The following is a 16,880-nucleotide window of genomic DNA, read 5'->3' on the forward strand; positions in this document are numbered from 1 at the left end:
CTCTTTCTTCTGACTAGTCAATGTCACCCGATCGTTCTTCATTCCTCTCTTACATTCCAGATGTGTTCTCCTATTTCTTTCATTCTCACTGTCATGCCCTCTTCTTCATAGAAGTTTGGTGTACGCTTTCCATTAATTCCTATCTTCATTATCTGCGTCATGTATACTGTACACTGAAGTGTACCTCCAACCTTGGAAGCCATAACACACTTATTCTAATAGAAAAATTCTGTAAACTGTTACCTCTGTGTCTGAATTATTTTTTATTCTAGGTTCACGTTCCCTAACTTATTCCTCATATTTACGATTTCTCAGAATTATCAGTAAACAAATAATTCCAGAAATCACTAGCACTAAGAAATAAATATATTACTACGTAAACTAGAAAAATACATTTACTTATTTCTTTCCAACATTTCGCTAGTAAATGATTCAAGTTAGTTAGGTAGATATGAATCATATCAAAATTCTCAGATGGAAGATTTTCAGAGGATGACGACTATTGATAAAAAAAATTTGTCATTATTCTAGACAAAAATTATTCACCTCTTTTTCCATTTTGAAATGAATATAAATTGAACACTATAAAAATAACATCAAAACTGAAGGGAAACTGAATAACACTGATGTACAAATATATTGACTTATTTGGTTATTATTCTGGTTATTATTCTAATTAGTATGTTACTAATATATAGAACTTTGGCTGACAAAGGCTGTTTATTTATTTGAAAAAATATTGATTATTTTAGATCTTTTGAGAAACTATACTTTAGAGCATGCATTGAAATTAAAATTTTTATATTTACCAAGGAAGGGGAAATTATTGATAGAATAATGATTTCTTTATAAATTCACACTGATATTTGCAGATCTGTGTCAGTCATAATTTCAAAGTCAGAGAGAATCCAATGTTCCACTACATAACTGCATTGGCTGATAAGAATACTGGTAACTATGCGGATGCAGTAAGGTCTCTGACTGCTGCTTTGAGTTTGGTAAATATTAGATCCAAAGGAAATCCCCTACCAGAAGTCAGTCTAGTAGAAAAGGCTTCAATTTATGTTGAAATGATTGATACGCTCAATATTGTTGGCCAGAAAGATGAGGCGTTGAGGATTTTAGAAGATGCTACTGAAGAATTACGAGGTACTCCTGAAGAAGCAAGGTAAATATAAAATTTGCTGATGATTCAATTAAGGAAAATAATTTCATTGCAATAAGATCCAATATATTCAGAGATTCACAGGATATGAATTTAATATAGAATAAATAAAATAACCTTTGTCTAATTTCTACTTAGTGTATTATTTGTTCTAACTTATCAATGGCATAGAATATTTGGACATCTGAATCCAGAAATGGTATCTAACGGGACATTTGTGAGCATAAATTATCATAAGAGGTTTGCATTAAAGGCTTATTTACCAGACAATCATTCGGTAAGTCTTTATTTTGGATCAAGTCCATACCGATGTTTGTGGTCCAATGCAAACACTCACACCTGGCGGAAGAAAGTATTATGTAGTAGTGGTAGTAGTAGTAGTATCTTTATTCATCATTAAAGCAATCTACAGATCTTTGCAGTTGAACACATAAAATGCTTATCAGACTAGTCAAATATGGATTTACATACTAGTTTAAAATCTTAATATTAAAGTAATTATATAATAAAACAAAGATTAAAAAGAATTCATTCATTAAATGTATAAGATTCACATTAAAATTATCATATTGAAAAATATTCTTCCAGGGAATAAAATGCCTGATCAACAAGAAATTCATATAGTTCACTTTTAAATTCATTCAAGTTATTTTGGCCAGAACATAATTCCAAATATTTATTATAACATTTTGTTTGTTGATATCTATGTGATTTTTGTCCAAGAGTCATCCTTGAGAATGGTTGATATATTTTGTTCTTGTTTCATGGTGGTGATTATTTGTATTCTTAGGGATATTTTGTTGTTTAAAATCTATGATAAGTTTGAATATATAGAGACAAGGCAGGGTTAAGATTCCAGACCTTTTAAACAATTCTTTACATGATGTCAGAGGCGAAACTCCCATCATACTTCTTAGTATTTTTTTTTGTATAATGAATGCATCATTTGCATACCTTGATGATCCCCAAAAGATAAGACCGTATGATAGAGCACTCTGTACATGGGCGAAATATACCATTTTTAAAATATCGTAGCTAACTGTATTTCTTAACAGCTTTAATAAGAAACAAACAGAGCTCAATTTAGCTACCAGTTTATTAATGTGTCCTTCCCAAGTTAATTTATGGTCTATTGTGACTCCTAAAAATTTTATTGATTGAATTTGTTGAATTATTTGTCGATTCATTTTTATAGTTAAATTAGGATCGTTACTAAGATTTTTGGGTAAAAATGTCATAAAAAATGTTTTATTAATATTAACAGATAATCCATTGTTTTGACAGTAATTGTATGTAACTTACCGTATCTAATATTTTATTTGATGAAGAGAAAAAATAAAATATATGCATTTTATTGCATAAATTGCTATTTATTGCTTAGAAAGTAAAAACAGTACTTCATTCCACTCTGTTTCTCAATATTTTTTTGTCAACAAAACTTGATTAACAGCTCATAATATCGAAATTTCTTTGTGAAGGAAATTTTATTTGAGTTGATAAATGATGTTCTGAAAATATAAATCATAAGTCAATTGAACAAGTATCAAACATAAAATATGAGAAACTGACATGGAAAACTCATATAAAACATCTGGTAGGGAAATTGAGTAGTATCAATTTTATTATCAGACAACTGAAGAGCACTGTATCTACAGAGGTTCTCAGAATGGCATATCATGGTCTAGTGTCTTTGGCACTCACATATGGCTTAATCTTCTGGGGTAATTCAATACATATTGATAAAGTATTCATTGCTCAGAAGAAAATCATAAGATGCATAATGGGAGTTCGAAATAATATATCTTGTAAAGTTTATTTCAAGTCATTGTCAGTTCTAACTTTACCATCACTTTATATATATCTTCTGATTATGAATATCAAAAAAGACTAAGATACCTACATGAAAAGTAGTGAAATTCAACAAAAAATACTAAGATACCTACATGAAAAGTAGTGAAATTCACCGACACCTAACACGCAATAAAAATGACATTCGCTCACCATTCTCTAGGCTTAGTGAGGCACGGAATTTTCCAAAATATTAAGGAATTCTATGTTATAGAATTCCTTAATATTCTATGAATTCTATGAATTCTATGTTTCAATAGGATCTTTGGTGATATAAACAATTTTAATATCTTCAAAACAACACTGTTCAATTATGTAAATGAAAATACTTTCTATACAATAGAGGAGTACTTCACTGGTTGATGCTAATAGTTAGTAGTTATGTATGTATATAAAAATTGACTGTGAGTTTGTTTAGAATGTGAATAAGTTTGTGAACAAGGCGGAGTGAATGATGACAGTGAGTAATCTGATATGCTATATTTTCTGAAACAGAAAATATAGCATACTTTTTTAACTTCGGAATTCTAGTGGATGCTATCTTCAAATGCTGCATAAAAAAATGCATAATCACGTGATGTATATAATTTTTTAATATATTCCATTAGAGTTTTGTAGACAAAACAGTCATCAGACAATAGATGATCGTAAAATTACGTGCCACAAGGAACGTGACAAAAAAAAAAGCTCTATTGGTGAATTTCCTAATACATGGGAAAAATGGAAACAGGAGATTAATAAGAGAAAAACAAACACGTTTTATAGAAACAAACTTGAATGTCATACTTGAAGAATATTGCAGTACCTTCTACTTTCTTCTTCACACCTACGGATATCTATGAAATAAAAGAAATGTTTGGTGAAATCAAAAATAAAAATTCGGTAGGGAGGGATGCCATTTCCTTAAAAATTCTGATAACTCTTCCTGACAGGGCTTTGAGTGTGTTGGTAGAGGCAATAAATTTCTTCTTCTCCAAAGGTATGTTCCCATTGTGTCTGAAAATTGCCACAATTATTCCTCTACATAAAGGATACGATCTTGACAACCCAACTAATTTTAGGTCAATTGCTTTGCTACCCTTCTTGTCTAATGTTATAAAAAAACTGGTAAAAAAACGAGTATTATCTTTCATCGAGAAAATCAATATAATAAATTTATTCCAGTTTGGCTTTCAGTCTTCGAAAGGCACACAAGACGCCATATTTTCACTTCTGGAAAACCTGTACACCAATCTTAATGAAAAAGAATCTGCGGCGGCCATGTTTTGTGACCTAACCAAGGTCTTCGATTGTGCAGACCACATGCTACTTCTGCGCAAGCTAAAAGTTCACGGATTTAGAGGATTTGCATTACTTTGGTTTGAGACGTACCTTTCTCATCGGCGGCAGAATGTTCTATTAGATGGAATTTCATTAGAGGAACGTTTCATTGGCAGTGTGGTCCCACAAGGTTCCGTTTTGGGACCGGTGTTGTTTCTCATTTATGTCCATGTTGACATAAGTGGTAAATTCACATGTTTCACTGACGACACCACTATCCTGTGGCATAGCTATACCGCCTCAAATTTACTTGAAATTTTCTTCAAAATAAGCAGGGTGAAAGAGTGGTATGATTCCAATCTTTTATCATTCAACATCGACGAAACAAATGTGGTCACGTTTAGATATAACATAGGGGAAGTACACTTGGAAAATGTAAAAATTGAAAATTTGGAGAAGAACAAAATTTTAGGGCTCTTCAATGATGAAAATTTGATTCCCATGTCGACTACTTATGTAAAAGACTAGCAGCAAGATATCATGCAGTGAGAGTTGTTGCAAGAGAGTTAGACACTACTATCACAAGATCAGTTTATTTTTGAACAAATTGAGTCCTATTTACGTTATGGAATTTGTTTCTGGGGAATTGTGCACAATTTAGATCCATCAGATATTTATGCAAGGCTAGCTACAGGGATTCATGCCGCCCATTATTTGTGAAGCAAAAAATTCTGACCTTAGTATGTCTTTTTATTTTGGAAAAAGTGTGTCTTATCCACAAAAAATATAATAACCAATTTAATACCACCGCAACTTATAGTACACGTCAGTCTTACTTCATTTCCCTTCCAACACCTACTCTAGCCCTTACACAAAATTCTATTATTTTCAATAGCAAGAAGTTATTTAATCACCTTCCCATTGATTTAAGGCGAATATATAATGAAAAGAAATTCAGAAAGAAAGTAAAAGAATACCTTGTTGGGAGGCGCTATTATAGTGTGGACGAATTCTACCAAGGCTCAATCGAGTAATTGGCATGTAGTTTTGTGTAAACAAGTTATTGAAATCAACAAAAAATGGCTATCAATGTTCATTAAGTAGCATTATATATTTACATTTACTCAATATTCATATATTCATGTACTTATATTTGTATCTGTTCAGCTGGGCTTAATATTGTTCTGTCCACATACTCTGCTCTTCTCTCTAAGTATTATCTTATAGTTTACATTTGTTAATTGTCTCATATACACGTTTTACTTTACTAGACTTTGCCAATAAGATGTTCAGATCTTGGGTAATAAAGCAAATTTCGATTTGATTTGATTTTGAGGACAGGGATATTGAAGAGGAGTTCAAGGGATTTTAATGATGAAGCAGCTGATGTTGAACAATCAGTAATTCAAAACCATACAAATATGATATCAACATTAACCAAATCATATACAAAAATAATATAAATTTTCACAAAAAACTACACGCTATGAAGTTACAGAATTCAGTGTTTCTAGTCTTCATCAACTCCATGAGTTAAAGTAGTAGGACGTTACCTGAGAAAGGAGGTGATGTGGATGATCAGTCTAGTCAATATGAAAGAAAAAACACTGGACAATTGTGATGAAACAGAAATGACTCAAAGTAATCAATACGATTACCGAATATTACTGGATTCTTTTTTAAGATGGAAGACGATGTAAATAAGTGTTAAGAATGTAAGGAATAAAAAATATTTTAATGGGTAGGAAAGACAAGGAAGTTTATTAATACTATTGAACATTCAATTGGTACTCAATAGGGTGTTGCATACTTTCAGATATTTCTAGAGTAAAATAACTTTCCAAACTTTGTATTTTCAACACTGGCTCAAACCAGAAGAACCTTTCGAATGTCCAAATTACTTTATGGCTTCGAAATTCTGTAGGGCTCAATCTTTGCATGGAACTGATAAAAATGCTCAAAATGCACCTACCACCTGAATGGGGTTGGCCAAAGTGATATCTACTGCCCGCCACTCGCGATAAAACAACCCATTTTTACGGGGGCATACTAGGGGGCAAAATAGGCTCAAAATTCCTTCAGATTCATGATCAGGACTAACAACTCACTACGAACACACTTTTTCCCAGAAAAAATAAAGTCCTTTAAAAATACAAATTTGTCTCTCTTCTCATGAAACACCCCCGTACCTTCCGTAATTATTGAAGCAGATTTTTTTTGTTTTGACATCAAAACATGAACCCGTCCTAGAATTTTTACATGAAAAATCCATTGTTTGGATTTTTTGTGGCGAAAAATTGTATGTAGTTCAAAACTCTTTCGTAGTAGTACTTTCAAAATCACGTTTTCAAACAAAAAACAAAACAATCAATTTCTATTGATTTAATTGTCGATAATTTTATATTTTTGCGCCTTCTATCAAACTTTCCTCCGAACGAACGCATTTTTCTATGCGCCTTCTATTATTTCCTCCAACTCTTCTCAGTTCTCTAGGTGTGATTTCTCTACACGCTCGTATAATTCTTACTTACGGAGATTATCGCTATTTGTTAGCCTATCCTTATAAACTTCAGTTTTCAACGTTCCCCTCAAATAAAAAGCCAGGGGATCGTGGTGGCCATAATACGAGAGGGCTATTGGATCCTATCCATTTCATAAGTTCCTATTCAACCAAACCCTTGTTATGCCACTATTATGAACTGGTGAACCATCTAACTGAAAAATCATGTTGTGTCTCACATCCTAAAGGTAGTTCTTCCAACACATCGGAAAACGCATTTTCGAGAAAATCAACGAGTAGTCATCCATTTAGGTTTTGATAAAAAAAAATGGCCCGATAATATTTTAGTTCAGAATAACCACATCACACATTAATTTTCTGAGATATTTGTTCTTTACAATTCACCAACCAATTTGGATTTTGTTCAGCCCAAAATCTCATGTTCTTGGAAGATAAATAACATTCGTGGTAAAGGTAGCCTCATTAGTGTATAAGATATTCTTTTAAAAAATTCCTGTGCTTGAGATAATGTCCCTGCGTCTATAAACAATACTCCATACGGCGGATTTCATCTCCTTGCAAAGTATGTAGAAATTTGGGTTTGAACGCATGCATTTTATGCCTCTCTAAACAGCTCCATATTTGAGTTGAAGCGATAAGTTTCTCAAACTAATTCTAGAATATATATATATATATATATATATATATATATATATATATATATTATATATATAAATATTATATATTTTATAGACAGTTCCAGGGTTTACAGCTACCTCAAGCGGGTGTCTTCTATTGAATTCAGCGGCCGCTTCACGATAAGACCTCACGCCTTCACCAACAATTGAAATCATTTCAATTTTTTTGAAGTGGCAGATGTGCCATGTTGAACTTTGGTAATCAAAATGTGCTGATATCAGTTGAAATAGGAACTTCAAGAAATATTAACATATAAACAGAAACTCACGAACAGAAAACAACTGGAACACAGGAACAATATCCAACACAAACTCAGGAAAAATGAACACAATGGGAACAAAAACACGTCAGAAACAACAGTGATACAAGGAAGAACAATACTAGAAACAACAAATGCAATGAAAACTGCTCTTGGGGTTAATACAACAAGATCTTTCAATAATATTGTAAAGTTGATAGTAAATATCAATGAGCAACTGTTTTCTATGGTTATCTCGGTTACCACATGATTTTTATTTAGTGAAACTGATGTAATTTAATTCCTTCAAATGATTTCAGACAACAATTCAGCAAGTAGGTAAAATAATCTAAATTCTACCTATTTACCAAGTGCGATTTTCTCTTTAAAAATTAACGGTTGTTTCGGTGTTGAAATGAATAGGAAAATTAATTTTGTTTCGGTTGGCAAAATGTTTCCTCAATATTTTAATAAAGGACACCGCACATTTCTTATGAGAAATGGCTTACTGTGAATTTTGTCGAAATTGTGATATGTTGTACTTCTTGATGTGCTGATTGAAAGTGTCCACAGCTAAAGCTCGAAAATGTACAGTTTTCTAGAAGTGAATCTTTGAAAATAGATTTTTTCCATTTTTTGCTATTTGCTCATCAATCGGATAGCTCTCACTTCTGGTTTGTATAGAATTTGGATGTTCGGCACACAGAATTAGTTTTACAAATGGTCTTCCTCAGTTATATTGATGCCACCATCGATAATTTTTCATACACACTATCTCGATAGTCTGAGAATGTGTTGCTGTGATATTTTCCTCAGAGAGGCTCAAAATAGATGATAGCATCTCACAGCCAAACGAATCCGTGAAAATGTCTGCATTTTTGATACCTGAGAGTACTTCCCAGATAGAATAAAGGGATTCATGTATTGGAAGAGAACTATTTTGCCCCTGAGTGTGTTTCACCGTAAAAATGTGTTGTTCCATCGCGAGCGGCGGGCAGTGTATATCATTTTGGCCAAACCCATTTAGGTGGTAGGTGCATTTGGAGCATTTCTATCAGTCCTGAGAGTTTCATTATTCTAACTCAATTCTGTTTAAAAATCTGTTTTTTCCGTTAATCAGCTTTCGCCCCCATACGAACGACAACTCTCAGAAGTTAGAAACTTGTGCGAGCTAAGGACTAACGAGGTCTTATCTTTTAACGTGTGATTCCTATTACGGAAGATACGGGGGTGTTTCCATAAGAAGTGAGACACATTTGTACTTTTCAGGACTGAAATTTTTTCAGTCCTGATCACGATTCGGAAGAAATTTTGAGTTTATTTTACCCTCTAGTAGGTACGTTGGTGAAGATAGAAAGACAGTTACGTTTCGTATATTACAATAGGGGCAATAGAGAGAGGTGCGAGCATACATTCACGGCCGAGTAGGCTCTCACGAATTAGGAGAGAACTATCATACGTTGCCACTAATGTTAGCAGAAGGTTTCAATGTTAATTTCGCGTCCGAAGATGGACAACTCTTGGTAAACTGCCTACATGATGAATTAGAACTACAAATTAATAATAACCAAAATGAGCCTACCATAGGACATGGAACAACAATCGATTTAGTTTTCTCTAGATATCTTTATATACATACATATAGATAGAGCTAAAGAAGTTTTACTTCAGTTGTGTGTGCTTATTATTATTATTCCTTTTTCTTTATTTTTACTCTGTAGGCTCTTTTTTTGTATCTTGATTATTTTTATCGTTTTATTGCTTTATATAATTGAGATATTCATTCTGATTTTATTTGTTTTCATAGATTATGTAACATATGAGTAGTAGAATCATATTAGACAATGAAAAACCGAACTAATGATATTCAAATTATTCTGATATGTTGACTGGTTTTATTCAATTTTTAGTAATGTCCATTCTTATAAACATTTGTTTCCTGAGACTATTGAATATGTTTATTATTATTCACTAAGTACCTGATAATACTAGCTTGAATAATTTTTTTTATTCCAGAATTTTACTGTTGAGCGCTGAGCATTCTTTGGCCAGAAAAAATGTACAGGGTGCCCTAGATTTACTTAGCAAAATAAAACCAACTGATTCTTGTTATACGGAAGCAAAATCAAAGCATGCAGAAATATTGTTGAAATATCGCAAAGATAAATATGCTTTTTTACAATGTTACATGGATTTTGTTAATGATAATCCCTGCCCCGAATCTTATGTGATGCTAGGTGATGCATACATGAAAGTACTAGGTAAATTACTATATTTCAATACCACAATTTTTTATGTTTTATCTCATGCTAACATTATACCTAAAGTGTTCAGGTTTTCTGATTTGGTATTTATCTATGAACGTAAATATATTTCGAAATAAACCAACAAAATCTATTGAAAACACTCTCAAGTATACCAATTAACTTAATAGTTTTATAATTTATTTGTTTTTCAGAACCTGATGAAGCCCTTCAATGTTTCGAAAAGGCTTTGAAAGAAAATCCTAAAGACCCTTTTTTAACCTCAAAAATGGGTAAAGCTCTTGTTCAGGCACATTATTTTTCTCGAGCTGTTATATTTTATAAGGACACTATAGAAAATACAAATGGCATTGAACTGAAGTTACAGCTCGCTGAACTTTATATGAATTTGAGAGAATATGAGAAAGGTGAATTGCTATTATTGAATGAACTTGATGAAGAAAGAGTTCAAGACCTTGAAGATATTACATTCCTGAAAGAGAAAACAAGATTGTTGAATTTACTTTCCCAGATTCAAGAAAAATCTGGAAATATTATGTATGCCATAAAAAGCTTGAAAGAAGCTAGAGAATACCAAAGAAAAATACAGAAAAGGATAACTGTCGATCAGAATGGTTAATAAATGAAAATTGAACTCTATATCCAATACTACTCTCTTTTTTTCAGTAACGCCAGAAATTGAGATACAAGCAGTAATTGATCTTTCAATGAAATTGGGTGAAATGGCAGTGGCTTTGAAAAGTAATGAACAAGCAATAAATTTCTATAAGGACGGCCTTGACGTGTCACCTAATAACACGGTTATCTTAGTATCCCTAGCAAAACTGTATATGCAAGTGAGTGTAGAATGACTTATCTATTTTTTACATTGACATCCTGGGTTGGTGCAATATGTTTTGGTGCCCTAGAAAAAAGTATCATGAGGCGCCCCTTTCCCAACTTGATTCATTGTTCATTTACAGTTATTCCATGACATAAGCAACAACAATTGAATTCACGTTCAATTCAACGATAAACAAATTAGGTAATCTTTCTTCCAAGTCAGACTGATAAATGAAGTCAAGCACTTTCTTTGGCGTTAGCTATTTTGAAACTCATTTTCAAATGGCTTCAAGTTCATCACACAATTCCAAACCATCAATATTTTTCTGAAATAAAAAATCTGTTGAAATCTGTATTTCCATTATCCAGCTGTTGCACCCCCTACGAATGACAACTCTCAAAAGTTGAAACTTGTGCGAGCTAAGGACTATCGAAATCTTACCTTTTAACGTGTGATTCCTAAAACGGGTTGGACGATAGGAAGTGAAAATCGATCATGCGGCCTTGCGGTTCGAACCACCGGTTTGCACAGCGGTCAATTGACTGAATGGAACTGACCATCCACGTCAACCCACCAGGCTACCGTCCTACCATAGTACAAAAATCCGTATGTTGAATTTATCCCTTGCATTTGAATCACTCATCAACTGAGTTGATTGGTATGTTCAGAACCGCGCAATTAAATGTTATCTTATACTTCTGTTTAGCATCCTTTGTTTCGTATGCCTTTTTCAAATCACTTTGGCGTTAATCCTGTTTCCAATGCCGTTGAAATACCAAGATCTCCTGCAATTGTTCTAACATCCACCAACATATTCTTGAAACTCATGATTTCTTCATTTTCAAGGACTTTCTTAGGGTTTGCAAAGCTGAGTTGAAACAGAAGATAAATCAAATTTCCTTGTCTGAATTATCTTGCAAGTTGAATTAGATTCATATAAAATGTTATAGCTTACTCCTAGAGACGTCACAAATGAGAATGTTCCGATTTGCATGGCAAACTCTTCAGTTTCAATGTATTTTCAACGGTATCCATGAGAGGATCATGTACTTTGTTTAGCCGAAATCGATACATCTGCATGCTTACAACACTAAGAGGGCATGATGAAATAATATAATGAAATAATAATGTTTTTTAAGAGAGAGGACATTGTTAGATTAAGATCTTCAGATGATGTGGTGCTGAAAAAGCACATGCGCCACTGGAATTAATGAAGTCGCCCCAGAGCGCCAATTAATTTTTATTGTTGTCTTTATTTTATTTTTATCGTTGTTTTATTAATAAAAAAAAATGAAATAATCAAGTTCATGTTGATGTTTGTTTCTGAAAATGCGATTAATTTCAACAAAAAGTTGTAACATTTTCTTAAGTAATGTTGAAATGTCCATCATGAATTTCCTGGTAAAACTCTACATACTTTAATCATGAATGAATCACCCTGAATAAGCTATTTGATATTGAGAATGTAAAAAATCGTAAAACACTCGTTCAACTTTAGTTTTGTGGGGGACATATTTCTATTTAAGTATAAACCTTTTGTCAGCCATCCCTCTCCTCACAAAACCCATATTTCAAAAATTTCAAATGGGAATAATAGCCGAGGAACACCTTATTTGAAAGGTCTTTCAAAATTCTGCACCATGTATCATTTTTGACGATAAGCAATGTCAAAAAAAAAATAAAATACTTTTTTAAGTTTCAATTAAATTTATGATTGGAAAGTGAAAGTGCTGAGCAACAGCAACTGATCACCATTAACTTGCATATCTATACTAATATCTATACTCTATTCCAGTGTTCCCCATACTATGTGGTCGCGATCCACTGGTGGGTCGCGGGAACAATTTGGGTGGGTCGCGGAAACAGATTAAAAACACCTAATACTTTTGAATTGTTTTTCCCATTTTGGATAAAGGCTGGGGAGAGTATCCAGTTCTTTCAAACATAGCCTTAAAAGAGCTATGTGGTTTTCAACCACATGTCTGTGTGAAACGTCATTCTCCACTTTGGTATATTTAAAAAATAAATATAGAATTGGTTTTGTGTGGAAAGTGACCTGCGTTTAAAGCTTTCAACTTTCAACCCAGGTATAGAATCTCTTGTAAATCGTGAGCACCAGCTCCACAAGTCACATTGAATACATAGGTAAGTCTCATTTTTCCATTTTTTGTATTTGTTTAGTTTTGAGATTCTGCATTGAAAGTCTTTTTTCGTACTGTATTTTATCTTCAATTATATCTTCTATACCATTTTCCTTTAGAGGTGTATTCCTCAATAGTGAATTTTCACGATAATAATAATAAAAATATTATTAGTAATAATAATTATACCTAATATTATTTAATACGTGGGTCGCGAAAATTCCACAATGAAGGTGGGTCCCCAGACAAAAAAGTTTGAGAAACGCTGCTCTGTACTAATATAAATGTGAAAGTTTGTGAAGATGGATGAATGTATGTATGTATGTAAGTTTGTGGTTCTTTCGCGCCTAACCGACTGAACGGATTTAGATGAAACTTGACATAAATACAGCTTATACATCAGAATAACATATAGGCTACAATTTACAAAGGTTTTGTGTAATTTTGGTCATAATATAACGATAAGTATTAGGTAAGTCAGAAAAATTCTTGTTCCCTGTGAGCTATCTCGGCGTGCGCTGCCTATACAGTTGGAGTTACATGAAGATAATGTACCGTAAGAATGTCTATCTTAAATAGTTCTAAATAAAAGTCCGCGATAGCATCTATCTAGCTCTTATGGTAGCCACTATATGCAAAATACTGAGCCATGAATTCAATTAAATTAGGACTTTTTCTGCAATGCACATTTTAGAATATCTGCCAATTTCTTATAAAAATTGATACAATTGTCGTTTCAAAGTATTTAATATAGATAAACTTTGACTTTTACACTAATTCATTTGGACGAATCATTTAAAAGTTATCACGATAAGATTAACTTGACGCAACAAAGTAAGCCATTACGCGTCACGTCTACTGTAAAACGACGGCAGACGATGGGCGGGGGTAGAGGGGTGGTTTAAGCAATGAAGCGCCATCGCCGAGACGTCGTTGACGGTTGTGTTAGTTTTGCGAATAGGTAACATAATTCGATTCTCGAAGCTATTCATTACTTACTGCAGTTGGCATATTTTTTTAATTACTGTATTTTTAAAGTTAAAATATAAGTTACTAGCTGTTTCCCGTGGCCTCGCCTGCGTAGAATTTCAAACAAATAGTCACAATATTTTTTCATTAACCCAAAACTTCAGGTTTCCAACTTCAAAACTGACGAAATTCAATACTATCTTTGAATCCCTGTAGTAGGTGGCTGCGTCTCGTAAATTTTTAATTTCAACCATCCCCATAGAAGTCAAGTGGAGTCAAATCGGGGATCTGGGTGGCAATTCTGTAGAACCTCTTCTTTCAATCCATCGACCCAGAAAGCTGTTATCGAGAAACTATCACACTGGCACTACCCAATATGGAGTCACATCTCTTTGAATGACTACTTCACTTCGCGATAGAGAATCTAAAGGGATGGCGTTGTTAATACTTGGCATAATTTGATGATTAAGCAAATTTAAATTTCCGTCACCATTTAAGTTTGCTTACAGAAATAATGGTTTTATAAATAATATGATTACCATAATTCCTGCCCAACCATTTAGTTTTTTAGATATTTGGTGTGACTTTGGTATGAAATATTGGGATTTGAATCACTTCAGTGTCGGAAATTTTTATTTAAAAGGTACATTCATATATAATAAGGGTAATTTTAATCAGAATGATGGAGTAGTGATATATGTGTACTTCATTTCATCGTATCTGTACTAAAATTCACATCTATTTTGAATTTTTACAGTTACATTTTCTGTTTTTGTTTCTGAAAGTGAAACAAGTGATATATCACTTATCGCTTCCTCAATTGTGCTTATAACTGAATCATAACTTGTACCTCTATATGAATTGTCCAATGAAGCTTATTCTTATTATTATTATTATTATTCATCCAAAGAACACGTGGTGTACAACAAAGCTGGATTACTTTTGAAGTGTTTCCGAGAGGATCTCACAAAATTCAAGTCTTCTGTTGAGGGGTGGCTAACAAGCATTTGATTTTAATGTGGAAATGTGTTCCATTGAAATCTGAAGTTGACATCAATCAAAAACACTTTTCCTCACCTGAACAAAAATTTTATGCCAGAGTTTTCAAATTCTACTCATGAAGCTGAAGTTGGTGTCTTTCACAATTTCTTTAGTCTCAATATCAAATGACATATTCAGGGTGGCTCTAAACTAAACAATATAAGAATATAATGCGAGATTATCATCAGTTGAATGAAGTTCGTTTTGTTATATTTTGTATTTTTCATATTAAAACTGGGCTAATGAAAAATGTTCTTGTTTCTTTCAGATGAATTATCTTGAATTGTGTCAGCAGACTTGCTCCACAATTTTAAAAATTGATCCATTCAATGAAACAGCTTCGGTGATGATGGCCGATATAGCTTTTAGAAAAGTAAGAATAGAAGGTAGTATTGATTCGAGAAAATAACTGCATTTTTTGGAAGAAAAAAAAAAAGATATTTCCGGTTTAATTATAAGTGGTTCTAAATGTGTTTCTTAAAATATTCTGTCATATCACATTCGATGCAACTAATAAATTTCCTGTATTGATCTATGGTATTTGGATCATGTTGTCTGATTTTGTGAAAAACTCATTTTCACAGGTACCTCTTTAGAATTATATAATTGTAATCAAAAGTAAAATGTATATATACCACTAAATTGGAATAAATTCTGTAACTAATTTTACTGACAAGAAAGTCCTATAAGACGTCAACTATAGACATTTTTGGCGGATATTTTATACTACTACTTTAAGATTAACCTTCACTTGGCTTTGGACAGCGATGTAATCAACAACTTGTATAAATGCAAAGACAGAGCTTAGAAAGAGGAAAAAATGACAAATTTGTGGCACATATCAGTTTTTTCCATTTGAAATAAGGTTAGAAAATTGTTTTTTTTTAAATGTACTCCATAATAAATTGAGTAACTTATTTATTCATGTTTTTATTCATTTAGTCATTTACGGGTTCCCCTTCATTTACAAATTAACCAGAACTGTATTTATATTACAGAAAAATAAAATATAGTTATATTGAAATACATGACCTGATGTTGATGTAGTATATGCTCCAAGTACTTCTTGTCATAATCTTAACCTATGATTGCAATGATTTCTCACTTTTCTCGATATATCACTTTTTTTATCAATTCGAAATAGGCCGAGAAACTTGAATTTCTTCTGAAATATACTTCATAAAAAAATGAGCAACTATTTCAATCTTAATTATACATATGCTCAAAATGTGAAAAAGGTATCTATTGATTTAACCCAAGCCTATGATAAAAAAAATGTCTCAGTTAACATTTCAGATGCAATGAATATTATGATCTCAGTTATACATTTTCTCAATCATCTAAATCACTTGATTTTGTTTGATACACTTTGTATATTATATGTCCTCATAGGAAAAAGTTCAATGGTGTAGGATCTCATTACCTTGCTGGCCATTCCACCTCTCTGTGCACACCAGTACATTTAATTGAGAAATTTCCATTCTAATATTGTCAAACGTTCACTTCAATATTTTGCTGAAACTATATTATTATTGATTTAATCCGGTAACTGGGAATTTATTCTGTCGGTCAGTCAGTAATATGTCAAGATTAATTTGGTCCATGTACATTTCCCTCATTAACATTTCATATGACACTGACCCAAACATTAATTTTCGTGGTTTCTGGTTGCAAAATTCTCTCATTCAATGAAATTTTTCCATTGCCCAGTACCAATTGTTTTGGCGGCCTATATTTCCATTCAAAGTAAATGTTGACTCGTCAGAAAACAAAATATTTTCCATCCTATGTTTACAGAACTCAATCCGTCGATCCACGTCTTTCTCAATTAGTTCTTGCATCAGATGCAATTTAAAGGGATGCATTCATTCTGATTTTATTATTCCCAACATGTTTTTAAAAAGATGTAGGTAGATGTGCCTGGGTTTTCTT

General features: G+C 32.6%; 1 protein-coding gene across 3 annotated transcripts in view; it reads left to right on the forward strand.

Annotated features, from left to right (window-relative positions):
• The window catches only part of LOC111512093 (tetratricopeptide repeat protein 21B), a 39,331-nt gene that overhangs the window by 13,353 nt on the left and 9,098 nt on the right, over nt 1–16,880 (forward strand). For all 3 annotated transcript variants that reach the window (XM_074172953.1, XM_074172954.1, XM_074172952.1), the window contains exons 5-9: nt 873–1,168; nt 9,727–9,971; nt 10,169–10,588; nt 10,641–10,810; nt 15,217–15,321. In XM_074172953.1, coding sequence (XP_074029054.1) covers nt 873–1,168; nt 9,727–9,971; nt 10,169–10,588; nt 10,641–10,810; nt 15,217–15,321 — 1,236 coding nt within the window. The remainder of the gene's footprint in view (nt 1–872; nt 1,169–9,726; nt 9,972–10,168; nt 10,589–10,640; nt 10,811–15,216; nt 15,322–16,880) is intronic.

The sequence above is a fragment of the Leptinotarsa decemlineata genome, unplaced genomic scaffold (assembly GCF_025532065.1).
Source record: "Leptinotarsa decemlineata unplaced genomic scaffold, Ldec_3_MD MMD2_tig00000199_RagTag_RagTag, whole genome shotgun sequence".
In the NCBI taxonomy this organism is placed as follows: Eukaryota; Metazoa; Arthropoda; class Insecta; order Coleoptera; family Chrysomelidae; genus Leptinotarsa; species Leptinotarsa decemlineata.